Raw genomic sequence first — 14,872 nt, forward strand, 5'->3', positions numbered from 1 at the left:
ATAGAAACACTCTTGTAAAATGTACACATATACTTTACATATTTTGAATCTGATTGCCGTTGGCTTTGTGGAGGGAAATGTGCAGACTGAAAGGTGCAAGGGAATGGTTGATTGTTATCTAGCTGTATTCTAGAGKCAGTCCTCTCTCCTGTCCTCTCCACTGCCCAGACCCAGGGCCATCTGGGGAGAAGATGTGGTATGCAGCTCTCATGATTAAAGATAAACACGTCCCATTACATTACATCTAATATACAGTACACAGTACAGTGCAGGAGACAGTGAGTCATCTCAATGGGGTCAGCGTCTGTGATATGGGAACATATCAATAGAAAATATGACATGTCAACAGACATTTCCCTGGTATTAGTTGTTTTATCACAACCCATTACATCTGGTCTGTCATACATACACATTGGAGACCTCTTGTTCATATGGCTCCTCCTCTGTCTTGGTGGGACCCTCACTGTCACCCTCAACAGGACTAGAAATGACATCATGTATCCTCTCATTACAACTGTCAATTCCAGGACAAAATTATACAATAGGACGGCTTAGCTTAATTGACATTACATCAATTGTTTTCTGTTGAGAATTTCAGCCAGGCTATCTTTAGACGGATGCTAATGAGGATCATTTTGAACGTCTAGGGAGACAGGCAGCACTTGCAATCGTTTACTACCCAATATTTTTCTTTAAATCGGTAATCAATTTTCTGTTTCGGTTGCTAATTGTTTCTGATCCAGTAAATCACTTTAGAAAATTACCGATTGTTTATTTTTACGGTAACACAATAGGACAATGTCGGTCAAAGCTAATGACTTACTACTGTACAAATATACGATAGAGCCTTACATGCAATAATATGCCTGGTAAGATGTACAGAAAGTAAACTGACAACACAGAGCTGGAACAGGAGTCATTTTGTGTGTGATGTATTTGACTGCAGACGAGAACTTAAACAGATCATCTAGAGCCTCTTTGAAGGCCAACCAGGGATTCATACAGATTAACGGAACAGGTATCTGGCACACAGAGCAATTTATAGACCAACATACCGGTAAAAAATTACGACCCACATTCTTTCCATTATTAAAAACTGCAACATCTCGCCGACGGTTTCTAGCTTACTTATGTCACACTGTTTCCATGGCACCACGAGATATATTTAAATCTAATGCACATTTCAAGTGAAATGTCCCTTATCAGAGAGAAGATTATCATTCTTTTTGGCTCTAACCATGTAATGCAGTATGCCATATCTTCCTTCAACACATGTACAATAGTTCTTACAAATGTAACTAATCCCCTATCAAGAATGTAAATATTGGATTCACGCATGCAACCAGAATCAATGTGTGTACCCAAACACACCTTCACAGTTGTTAACACAGAAAGACACATGATGCATCTAGGAAATAGAGATTACACTGCGTATTAAGACTTGGCGAGCATCCCAAATGACACCCTAGAGTGAAGTGCAATATTAAGTAGTGCGCTAGGAAGGGAATAGAATGTGCATWTGGAATGTACAGATGGGATTCTTGTTTCCTTGGCCACACAGACCTTCACCCAGAGTTAGAATAATAGAATGGACATGAACCTTCTTATGATGGGATAAAGGTCAGCCTTTTTGGTCAGCYAGTTGGTCAACCATGGTTTTCCAGTGCTGTGATAAGATCATTTAAAACACCATTCTAATATCCGACAGCTCTTTGCAACAATGGGACCAGGGACCAGCTAAGCTTGTTAGCAATGGCGCTGGTCCGCTTTGTGACGACGTTGTCTTACCTGTATTCTTTCGACCTAGTCTGCAGAGACAGGAAGAGAAGTGAATGTCCKTGTGAGAACAAAGCAGCYCAGGATAGGCCTGCTAACAATATGCTCAGTTCCTTATTTCCATCAGCGCTCAACAAGGGCATGCAGGCCAGCCAGAGCACAACACAATACCTGGCTGCAGAAGGAAGATGACATCATTTCTCCTCAATGAAATTATTCATTGTCTTCTCTTCAGCAGTCAACTTCAAACACACAATAAACTTTTTTGTGAGGGTTAAAACAAAGCCTTTGTAAGCAGTTAAGGGATCATTTTAACATGAAATATAAACCCTGTCTTATGTAAGTTTCATCCTAGAAAAGAGAACTCATATSATTGGTTTTTGCTGACTTCAATATCAAAGGCAAATCTGACCAGCTTTGTTAGAGACTTGTATAACTTTTGCCCAATATAAAAAGATGATCATTCATACAAATYCATTAGGTTACCCTGGGTATTGTATCATTACACACAACGTAAAGGGGCAGGTTCGATCCCCTCAATTGTTATACCGCAGTGGCAAWACTCGGTTTCTTTGTCTGAAAAACGGCCTCAGTTCCTGGACAGTGAACAACTATACCAAAATGACTACAGTACTAAACGCTGTGAAAAGACCATGTCGAGATCTTGTACGCCACCTCCTGGTCAAATACAATATGACACCCAGATATCTCCACACTAGGAACACCTGCTCTTTTCATGACAAACTGACCAGGTGAAAGCTATGATCCCTTATTGATGTCACTTGTTAAATCCACTTCAATCAGTGTAGATGAAGGGGAGGAGACAGGTTAAAGAAGGATTTTTAAGCCTTGAGGCAATTTGACACATTGTGCGTGTGCCATTCAGAAGGTGAATGGGCAAAACAAAAGATTTAAAGTGCCTTTGAACGGGGTATGGTAGCACCGGRTTGAGTYTGTCAAGAACTGCAATGATGCTGGATTGTTCATGCTCAACAGTTTCCCGTGTGTATCAAGAACAGTCCACCACCCAAAGGACATCRAGCCAAATTGACAACTGTGGGAAGCATTGGAGTCAACATGGGTCAGTCAGCATCCCTGTGGAACGCTTTCGACACCAGAGTCTATGCCTCGATGAATTGAGGCTGTTCTGGGGGGAAAAGGGGGTGCAACTCAATATTAGTGTATTAATGTTTTGTTCTCTCAGTGTATAAGACAATGAACCACTACAAAAGATAAGACAGTAATGGTTGAAGTTCTACACAGTAATGTCTTGACTGATGTGATGCGAGTCATCAGTCGTCCATCCTTTACCAGACTAATGTTTTGTGTTGGCAGTCCAGGTGTAAACGCCTTACCCCAGCCCACACAACAGTTTATGAGGGTGTTACTGGTAGCTTTGAGACCTAACATGAAAATAAACACATGCACAGATTCATTTAGCTCACTTTCTAATCATAACAACTAGGGACTATGTTCTGGCATTTTTAGTAACCATGAGCAATGTGGATCACTATGTTTTATGAATTATTTGGGTGTCTGTGTAGATGCGAACACACACACACACTCTCTCATACAAATATATAAAACATGTTCAAATAATACAATTTGTCCCCGTTTAGTTTATTTCTTGATGCCTCCCTCCTAGGKACATACCTGTTCCCTATAGCTTAAGAAACATTTATATACAGGAAATGGTCAATAAAACGATATAGTGAACATAACTTTAAACTGAAAAACTAGGTATATACTCACTGCAGCAAATGAACCCACAATTTCACCTGTCTCGTACATCAGAATGTGTATTTCAAAGTACCAGAATCAAACTGTTTGTTACATGTGATCAGTAAAACCAGATGATTGTGCAAAACATTTGAAGGACTGTAGTTAAGACAGGTCTGCTCAAATTAAACACCAAGACAACTTTTTAAAGTAAGATCATTTCTCTTATCAACTTTTTTTCATGGATACTTAAATCTACTGGGATTAATTATATTCATTGGGGAAAGCAGTGACAGATTTCATTAAGATTTCCTTTGCAGCATATTGACATCACCATTGACCAGACAATCAGCCTCCTGGGAATTAATTAGCATAATAAACAATCCTCCCCAAAAAACACAAAGTCACATAATTCTCACTGACTGTCCATTCTCACTGACTGTCCATTAAAATGAGGCGCAAGTGAACAACTTGTCACACCTCAATATAGCAAAGAAAAACAAGTCAAGTACTTTAACAGCTAGCAACAAAACTCTAAGGCACTAAAAACTAAAAACCAACATTTAGGAGAGGGATAGGTCTCTCCTTAGGTCTCTCCTTGTATACAGTGTTTTCGGGAAGTATTCAGACCCTTTTACTTTTCCCACATTTTGTTACGTTACCACCTTATTCAAAAATTTGATTCAATCTACACACAATACCCCATAATAACAAAGCAAGTTTTTTTTTTTTTACACAAGTATTCAGACCCTTTGCTATGAGGCTCGAACTCAAGTTCAAGTGCATCCTGTTTCCATTGATCATCCTTGAAATGTTTCTACAACTTGGAGTCCACCTGTGGTAAATTCAATTGATTGGACATGATTTGGAAAGGCACACACCTGTGTACATAAAAGGTCCCACAGTTGACAGTGCATGTCAGAGCAAAAACCAAGCCATGAAGTCGAAGGAATTGTCCATAGTGCTCCGAGGCCATCTGAGGAAGGCTARCAAAAAATGTCTGCAGCATTGAAGGTCCCCAAGAATACAGRGSCCTCCATCATTCTTAAATGGAAGTAGTCTGGAACCACCAAGAATCTTCCTAGAGCTGGCCGCCCGGCCAAACTGAGCAATCGGGGGAGAAGGGCCTTGGTTAGGGAGGTGACCAAGAACCCGATGGTCACTCTGAAGGAGCTCTAGAGTTCCTCTGTGGAGATGGGAGAACCTTCCAGAAGGACAACCACCTCTGCAGCACTCAGACTGGGGCAAAGGTTCAACTTCCAACAGGACTACGACCCTAAGCACACAGCTAAGACAACGCAGGAGTGGCTTCGGGACAAGTCTGTGAATGTCCTTGAGTGGCCCAGCCAGAGCCCGGACATGAACCTGATCAAACATCTCTGGAGACCTGAAAATATCTGTGCAGCGACACTCCCCATCCAACCTGACAGAGCTTGAGAGGATCTGCAGAGAAGAATGGGAGAAACTCCCCAAATACAGGTGTGCCAAGCTTGTAGCTTCATACCCAAGAAGACGCGAGGCTGAAATCTCTGCCAAAGGTGCTTCAACAAAGTACTGAGTAAAGGGTCTGAATATCTATGTAAATGTGATATTTCAGCTTTTTATTTGTAATAACAAAAATGTCTAAAAACCTGTTTTTGCTTTGTCATTATGGGACAGTGTGTGTAGATTGATGAAGGAAATGTTTTTATTGAATCAATTTTAGAACAAGGCTGTAACGTAACAAAATGTGGAAAAAGTCAAGGGGTCTGAATACTTTCCAAATGCACTGTACCTCAGTATATTCCCATACCAGATAAAATTATAATCCCTAACACAAAAACGTTGTCTTACTTATACAAATTATAGAATAATAAAAGACAAAGAAACACAAAATACTGAAGTCATGATAAACATGTTGCACTTTCAACCTCATACAAAGTTTATTTTACTTAAGCAGGTTGAAAAAACAAGTCTCATATTTTGCTTGTGTTGTTGTTTGAAAGCGGCCTATAAATATCGCATCTCTGTTTAAGACCCAAACCACGTTTCAATACAGGTACTTTTAATAAGCCGAGACATTCTTTTTTTTATCCACAGACACATCATGGATATGCAAGGCATATCTAAAATACATCCCCCGTTAAAATGAATGCAACTTACATTAAATACTTTCAGATAGGTTGTCAGGTTGTGGTGGATTTCTTCTGTAAGGGGTTATGCTGCCATAAAAACTAGGAGGGAGAACGGAGATGTCTACATTATTTTGATACAAGGGTGGCTATTTCTGCCTAAGAGGGTAAAAAACACACTTAGAACTTAGTGATCACAGTCAAATAAATTCTGCTCGTAATTCATAAAAAACGCCAAATTCAGTTCGTAATTCATTAAAAACGCCAAATTCAGTTCGGAATTCATAAAAAACGCCAAATTCAGTTCGGAATTCATAAAAAACGCCAAATTCAGTTCGGAATTCATAAAAAACGCAAAATTCAGTTCGGAACTCATAAAAAACGCCAAATTCAGTTCGGAATTCATAAAAAACGCCAAATTCTGAACATAACTCACACATCCATCTTTGTTTTTCACATTCTCAAGGACACATGGCCACTAGCCAGTAAGGAAGACAGGTCAGGGTCGGACTAACCAACGGGAGGACTGGACTGTGGGAGGAGGACACACACACACACTGACCAGGCAGCCCAGGGGAGGGTCCGAGGGGCCCTGAGAGCAATAGAAAGAAACATATTTCACACCCCTCACTGGCCTCCCCTCCCATCAGGCTCAGTGGAACACAAGGCAATAGGAGGTTACTGTACAGGACTCACACCTCAAGAAGCATCCTTTCTGACCCAAAGGATGGCTGACCATTGAGAGCTAGAAGCCCACTCCTCTGCCCTCTGTGTTCACTGAACCTAGGGCAATCACAACCTCAGGACTACCGCTCTTTATGGACAGAGAGGGTAGATGGATGCTGATTGCTTTGGTCTGCTATCAAAGAATATACTGTAAAGATGTGCAAACATATGGGCACAGAGACTTTCCATAACAGCCTGCTTGAGTGCACACCTTATTGTCCATTCCATGTTATCAGCAGTGTGTCTATGACGCAACATGCAGGTATACAGTAAAACACAGGTCTCTTTACAGTACAAAGTAAAACAAGATCCACTGGAACCTACAGGGCCCAGGTGCTGGTGGGCGGGGGCACCTAGGTTGAGATCATAGCTGTCATAGGGCAGAGGGAGGAGGAGAGAGAGATGGCAAATGCTTTGCAGGTAGGGTTTGGGTTTCAGTCTAGACTACAGGTGACGCAGGACAGTAGAGGTTTGGGTTTCAGTCCAGACTACAGGTGACCCGGAACAGTAGAGGAGTGAAAGAGGAGGAGAACAGGGGATATGACATGGGGACAGTTTGTTTGTGTCTCAGCAGCATGAGCCAGGTAGGGGCCAGCTTGTGGATCATCATGAGGTGCCCTGTCTCTTCGGTTGTTGAGCGCGGATCAGTTCCAGCTGCTTTTTGCACTTCTGGTAGTAGGTGGACAGAGACTTATTCTCCTCCTGCAGCTTCTTGTGCTCCTGGACCAGGCGGGACGTGTTCTGCTGGTCCTTCTCATCTTGGTCCAGTTCAGCGATCAACTCCTTCCTGGAGATATAGATTGGTATTATTTACACAAACTCAGCAAAAAAAGAAACGTCCCTTTTTCAGGACCCTGTCTTTCAAAGAAAATTCGCAAAAATCCCAATAACTTCACAGATCTTCATTATAAAGGGTTTAAACACTGTTTCCCATGCCGATTCAATGAACCATAAACAATTAATGAACATGCACCTGTGGAACAGTCGTTAAGAAACTAACAGCTTACAGACGATAGGCAATTAAGGTCACAGTTATGAAAACMTAGGACACTAAAGAGGCCTTTTTGCTGACTCTGAAAAATACCAAAAGAAAGATGCCCAGGGTCCCTGCTCATCTGCGTGAACATGCCTTAGGCATGCTGCAAGGAGGCATGAGGACTGCAGATGTGGCCAGGGCAATAAATTGCAATGTCTGTACTGTGAGACGCCTAAGACAGCGCTACAGGGAGACAGGACGGACAGCTGATCGTCCCCGCAGTGGCAGACCACGTGTAACAACACCTGCACAGGATCGGTACATCCGAATACATCACACCTGCGGAACAGGTACAGGATGGCAACAACAACTGCCCGAGTTTCACCATGATTGTAAAATCCCTCCATCAGTGCTCAGACTGTCCGCAATAGGCAGAGAGGCTGGACTGAGGGCTTGTAGGCCTGTTGTAAGGCAGGTCCTCACCATACATTACCGGCAACAATGTCGCCTATGGGCACAAACCCACCGTCGCTGGACCAGACAGGACTGGAAAAAAGTGCTCTTCACTGACGAGTCGCGGTTTTGTCTCACCGGGGGTGATGGTCGGATTCGTGTTTATCGTCAAAGGAATGAGCGTTATACCAAGGCCTGTACTCTGGAGCGGGATCGATTTGGAGGTGGAGGGTCCGCCATAGTCTGGGACGGTGTGTCACAGCATCATTGGACTGAGCTTGTTGTCATTGCAGGCAATCTCAACGCTGTGCGTTACAGGGAAGACATCCTCCTCCCTCATGTGGCACCCTTCCTGCAGGCTCATCCTGACATGACCCTCCAGCATGACAATGCCACCAGCCATACCTCTCGTTCTGTGCGTGATTTCCTGCAAGACAGGAATGTCAGTGTTCTGCCAAGGCCAGCGAAGAGCCCAAATCTCAATCCCATTGAGCACGTCTGGGACCTGTTGGATCAGAGGGTGAGGGCTAGGGCCAATTCCCCCAGAAATGTCCGGGAACTTGCAGGTGTCTAGGTGGAAGAGTGGGGTAATATCTCACAGCAAGAACTGGCAAATCTGGTGCAGTCCATGAGGAGGAGATGCACTGCAGTACTTAATGCAGCTGGTGGCCACACCAGATACTGACTGTTACTTTTGACCTCCCCTTTGTTCTGGGACACATTATTCCATTTCTGTTAGTCACATGTCTGTGGAAGTTGTTCAGTTTATGTCTCAGTTGTTGAATCTTATGTTCATGCAAATATTTACACGTGAAGTTTGCTGAAAATAAACGCAGTTGACAGTGAGAGGACGTTTATTTTTATTATTTTATTTTTACATGTGCCACAATGGTGCACTTTACAATACAGAAAACTTAATTGCAGTGCAGTTTACATAAGAAAATACAAACATGACTAAGATTAAAAAGAGAAAGGCATCGGAGAGGAAAGCATACAGAATGAGAACAAGAAAAAAAGGAAAGGGATATGCCATTAAAGCTGCAATATGTAACTTTTTGGGCGACCCAACCACATTCACATAGAAATGTGGTTAGAGCGTTGGGCCAGTAACCGAAAGGTTGCTGGATCGAATCCCCGAGCTGACAAAGTGAAAATCTGTCGTTCTGCCCRTGAACAAGGCAGTTAGAACAGATACCGGGGAACAGTGGGCTATGTGCCCCTTTTCTATGCTTCCTGTTCTTTAAGATTTGTTTTTGTGTCATCTACTTTTGGTTTTGTAAACCAGCTTCAAACAGCTGAAAATACAATATTTTTGGTTTAATGAAAAGATATTTCACAGCGGTTTAGAGGGAACAATGATTCTCTACACCAGTGGTTTTCAACTGGTTTTGTCTGGGGACCAACATTTGACAGTCACAACCCAATATTATGGACTGTTGATGATTACATTTTGTAATGTTGTATTGCAGCTGCCTTCTTGGGCAGGTTTCACTTGCAAAATAGACTCAATGATGTTATTAAAGAAAGTCATTAGACAGCCATATTAACTGAGAACACATGTATTATCAATTCAAGAGAATAAGCCATTTAATTAGGCGACCAGTTCAGGAGTGGGATGTAATACATGATCAGACTCAGTAACACATACCAGTTTTTAAAATAGWWGAAACAACAATCATTAGGAATTCTTTATTATTKATTACCATCTGAATAGTTTCACAACTTTGAATTTATTTTTAAAGGTGTATGTTTTTTAACCATTTAAATAAAGTATAATATGAATGTTAGAATTAATTAACATTGAACAATAACTCCTTAAGCTGTTTTTTTATCGCGTGTGTGGCCTATCAGTGGGAAAGCTGGGGGGTTTCTTTAGTTTGATAAATTCACTGAAGTTTGGGGTGATGGTTGACAGGGAAACTCGGAGGTCATGCTGGCTGTCCAGTTAGTTTCTGCTTTTAGTTTTCAGCACGGCCATAGCAGAGAAGCCACTTTCACACAGATAGGTAGTGCTGAACGGTAGCATGATTCATGACTGGTGAGAGCAGGATACTCTACCATTACGCTGCAGCAGAACTATGGCAGTGTCATTTCCGGGAAGTGCATGCTCAGTCCTCGATCAAATGACAGCTKCACCAGCAGATCCTCTTCATTACTTGGCAACGTGACGCTTCCCATCTCCACTCAAAAGGGGTCCCGGGTCCAGTCGTCTAGTCTCCTGTTCTCCCCCGGGAAGTAGTCACAAAACTTTCCCTGCAGCTTGACAAGATGCTGTTTAACGATTTATTTTTCAGTGTGTCGCAGTGCCTTACGTTGATCAGATTCTGAATCTCGAAAATSAGCATCGGGAAACATGTCAATCCTCCCATTAGAAACATGATTTGCCCAAACGGTAAGCTTCATCTGGAAGCCATCCACTTTGTCCCTCTGTTCAAATCGATTGTGACCCCTCCCTTGCATTGACACATTGAGCGAATTCAGATGATTAAAAATATCTGCCAGGTAGGCAACTTGCGAGAGCCATTCCTCACAATCGAAATGTTCGAAGCTCATAAAAGCGACCCAGCAGTTTACCCCTGGAAAGCCAGTGGACCTCTGCATGATAAAGCTGGCGAGGTGCTCCCTCGCCATATCCCTGCAGAAGACCTGGAAACAACCGCTTTTCGCTCACATTGTGGAGAGTGGCGTGGAGCTCAGGCATGATGTCCTTCGCTGCCAAAGCCTCCCTGTGTAGGAAGCAGTGGTTCCACGTCGCACTCGGTGCTCTCTTCAGGATCCGCTTTACTACTCCAGAGTGCTGTCCCCGTCATGGCAGCTGCCCCATCTGTGGTCACACCGACACACCCATCCCAGGCAAGTCCCACGGAGCCCAGGAACATATCGATTGTGCTAAAGATAGCCTCTGGAGTGGTGGTGGTGGGCAAATCGGCACTAAAAAGGAACTGCTTCTCGAAGTTATTATCCCAGACGTGTCTGACATAGACCATTAGAATTGCACGGTTAGCCACATCTGTGAATTCATCAAGCTGCAGTGCGTAATGGACATTTGCACTGATGCACTCTGATGTCTGGCACGTTATGTCCCCAGACATGTCCTGGATTCTCCTCCTCATAGTGTCATTGGATAGGGGTATAGTTTTAAGTATGTTGCGGCTGACTCTCCCAAGATTTCWGTGCATTTTTATCAATCGCAGCAGGGAGTAGATCCTCTGCGCTGGTGTGTTTTTTTTGCACTTAGCAATACGCTGGGCCACAAGGTYTGATGCACAAAGTGCCTTTTCTTGTATCGTGCAGACGTTCTTCAATGAATCTTGTGAGGCCTCCAGATATTGACAAAAAAAAAGTCAGCTGTCTTGTCTTTGTGGCTTGGATGCTTGATGCCTTTTCATTTTGGGTTTCACGTTCTCATCTATATAAAACTATATTTGATGAAGTCGGGTGGTATTTTKTCTTCTTGATAGGGACCGGGTTGTCTGCCTTGTTGTTGACGTTGGTAGCAGCAYTAGATGAAMAGGGAGCTGCACGTTTTAAAAACTGGTCCATGATTTTACTCTGACAGCTAGGCTACATGAGTTAAATGACAGCCAACTATCCACACGTGCAATGCATGGGGAACACCTCTGCATAGTTAGCTGTCAATCAAGCTAGCTGTCAGAAGAAGATCTGTATTATCTGATTGGACGTGTCAAATTTAAAACAATGTTGCAGAATGACATTTTTATTGGATCAGTGTGTCAAATTAAATCTTTATTGGTCACATACACATATTTTGCAGATGTTATTGCAGATGAAGCGAAATGTTTGTGTGTGTGTGTGTGTCAAGAAATCTGTCATTTCATTGGATCAGTGTGTGTGTGTGTGTGTGTGTGTGTGTGTGGGGGGGGAGAATTTATTGTATTGGTCAGTGAGTGAGTGCAGCGTGAACACACTCAAGTCCAAATGTAGCTAGCCATTTCACCACTGCGGACGAACTGCATGTGTTAAGTCAGCAACAATAAGCGGTGCAGCGGTACCCTTTCAAAATAATGTTATTTTTATTTCATTTTATTATTCTTGCACAAGTCCCGCGACCCTTTAAAATCCTCCCGTGACCCCCCAGTTGAGAATCACAGCTCTACACTATCCATTYCTTGTTWTGGCACAAACTGAAATTAGGCGAATTATTACAATTTTAACAACCAGGAAATGGCGGCGCAATTTCTGCATATCGCACCTTTAAGTAATAATAAAAATGTGATTAAGACAACTGTGAATTACTCTGTGCTTGAACAGAGGAATAGCATCACATGCAATWCGCACAGCTTAGGCTGGTGGATGACGAAGCACCAAAGCATCCAATCGCTTCTGTGAGAAAACCGCTGATTCCACAAATGTGGTAATTCCTTGCTAAAGTCATGGTCTATGAATAGGAGATTAGCTCTTCATCCACAGCCAGTTGTTCCACTACGCTCGACTTGCACAGCTTAGCAGGCCTGTTTGAATTTCATTGGTCATCTAAATTAGTAATTGCCTTTGGGTGGACCTCTACCCTCAGCAGTCATATGCCCAAGTCTAAATACATGTTTCACATCTGATGGAGCTGCTTGTTCTGTTAGTCACAAGACAGCCCACCCCCTTAAACGAGGAGACATTTTTGTCTGCTTGGATCGCACAGATGTGTATGGTCACATTCAGCAGGGCCTACAGTATAGACTAGAGTTAATAACACTGAACGCTAACAGAATGAAAGAACAGCGCATTACCTCAGCCCTTTGGTGGTGGCTGAACACTTGCCCTACAAGATGGAGAGGTACAGTAAAGGTTCACTATTTACCTTCTCTGGATCAGCAAGGCGATTTCTGTCTGCACTTTTAGGTACTCCTGGGCCATTTTACAGTGCTGCTCAAACACAGCCATGGACTCTTTGGAGTTTGGGCAAGGAGCGAGGGGCTGAAAATAAACCATGCGATTAATTGATTTGGAAGCATATATCCAGTTAGATGATATAAATACATTTTTAGAGTTTATCAGATTRATCAGAGCTTTTAAAAATATACAAAATATCTCACCGCCGTTGCAAGTGGATATTTATACAGACATTCGTCTTTTTAGATAGCATAATTTTCTCAGAGGTTATCCTGCCCTAATTGAATTAGTCAATTTMCAGTGTCCTTGAAATCATCTTTGAGTGTGGAAAACATCAACATTTCAATTAAAACAAAATAGCAAATCAAAACACACACACAAAAAAAATCAAGATTCACTGTAACACCATATTGTTTTTGGACAGGTCCACACAAACAGTTGAATGGGATGGGAGTGGGAACAAGATGTATCGTGGTATAAAATAATGCTTAACATTAGCAGGACAGGGACAGGGGAGGTCCGGTATGAAATGATTCCCTACCTGCAGCTGGTAGTCCAGAGTGAGATATGCCATGGGAATGGAGTTGTCTGAGCCGTTGGTATCTGGGCAGGAGAGAGCAAGACTCATGTTTTTTTGTTGCTCTGACAGTGACAGTAGTGGACTCGGTGTAAGCCGAGTCCACTGGGCAGGCACACAGTTATCAATAGACACCAGAAGTCCTTCAACAGAAATAGACCCTTGTCTTTTTGCATATCCCAACTCCCCCTTCAGAGAGTGGGGTCACGGCCAGGMTCTGCCATCATCAACGGTGACCCTGGAGCAATTAGGGTTAAGGCCTTGCTCAAGGGCAGATTTTTCACCTTGTCGCCTCGGGGATTGGAACTAGCTACCTTTTGGTTATTGGCCCAGTGCTCTAACCCGCTAGGCTACCTGCCACCAATACTACTGTACCTGTGGGGTCATCGGGAGAGAAGCTATAGCCTCTGCTGCTGGTCTTATCAGGCGGCATCATCCTCACACTGGGACTGGAGGACCTGCTGCTGTTCCGGCTCCCCTGTAACAGACCAACAACACTGTCAATCACTCATACAGCCAATCGTAGAAGATCAGAGGTGGAAACACATGTCCACAAAATGGCCCTTTAAAAAAGAAAAGAAAAAAGAAGTAAGCTATCTGGCAGACGCTTTTATCCAAAGCGACTCACAGTCGTGCGTGCATACGTTTTACAATTGGGTGGCCTTGGGAATTGAACCCACAATCCTGGCGTTACAAGCGTCATGGTTTATCAACTGAGCCATACAGGACCGCTATTGCTTTTGTCCACTGAGCACAAAACACCAGAACCTCAAGCAAAGTCAACAATTATTTTTGCTGTCATCCCATGGCTTAAGACGGCAACAAAATCCCACATGGCAATCCTGAGCCTCATTCAGTGGGGTTATGTACACCCTCCCGAAAGAGAGAAACATGTAAGAAAACCTGAGGAAAACACTCAGTTCCACAACTGGGAATTCACGAGTTGATCTCCACAGATAACCTTGTGCAAAAAGGTATCAGACAAGAACAATACAAATATAAATCAATACATGTCCAGYGTCTAGTTTCTCATTAAACTAAACYGGAATTTTGCTACTGCAAAAAAATGCACAGGGAGACAAGAGAATGTTCTTTCTACACCTGGAATATATTCATCTTCGCAACAGTGACATTCTCCATTACATCACTTAGCTTTTCCGCCATTGGACACCATGTTTGATCGAGCATGCATCAAATCCTCCGAGGAAGCAAAACACGATCAGTTAAAATGCAATGCAATTCACAGAGAGAGAGAAAAGATACTATACCACAAAAAAGCTTTTGAGAAAGCTTTCATAACATGCATTTCCCCCTCTGTGAAAGGCTTATGTACGGTGTTACACTAGTCAATCCAGGCCTTGTCCTACAGTAGAGCATCAAATCTGGCTGTCCTACTGTAGAGCACCTCACCTGGCTGTCCTACTGTAGAGCACCTCACCTGGCTGTCCTACTGTAGAGCACCTCACCTGGCTGTCCTACTGTAGANCCTACTGTAGAGCACCTCACCTGGCTGTCCTACTGTAGAGCACCTCACCTGGCTGTCCTACTGTAGAGCACCTCACCTGGCTGTCCTACTGTAGAATACCTTACCTGGCTGTCCTACTGTAGAATACCTTACCTGGCTATCCCACTGTAGAGCATTTTACCTGGCTGTCCTACTGTAGAACATCTTACCTAGCTGTCCTACTG

At 43.0% G+C, this 14,872-nt stretch overlaps 1 protein-coding gene across 4 annotated transcripts in view; it reads right to left on the minus strand.

Annotated features, from left to right (window-relative positions):
- Positions 1-3,375: 3,375 nt before the first annotated feature.
- Positions 3,376-14,872, minus strand: part of LOC111954252 (mitogen-activated protein kinase kinase kinase 7) — a 28,495-nt gene continuing 16,998 nt past the window's right edge. For all 4 annotated transcript variants that reach the window (XM_070435900.1, XM_070435903.1, XM_070435901.1 and 1 more), the window contains 4 exons: positions 13,559-13,661; positions 13,148-13,209; positions 12,575-12,690; positions 3,376-7,119 (listed from right to left, as the gene is read on the minus strand). In XM_070435900.1, the coding sequence (XP_070292001.1) occupies positions 6,939-7,119; positions 12,575-12,690; positions 13,148-13,209; positions 13,559-13,661 (462 nt within the window). In that variant the 3' untranslated portion in view covers positions 3,376-6,938. The remainder of the gene's footprint in view (positions 7,120-12,574; positions 12,691-13,147; positions 13,210-13,558; positions 13,662-14,872) is intronic.

This window comes from Salvelinus sp. IW2-2015, linkage group LG28, assembly GCF_002910315.2.
Source record: "Salvelinus sp. IW2-2015 linkage group LG28, ASM291031v2, whole genome shotgun sequence".
NCBI lineage: Eukaryota > Metazoa > Chordata > Actinopteri > Salmoniformes > Salmonidae > Salvelinus > Salvelinus sp. IW2-2015.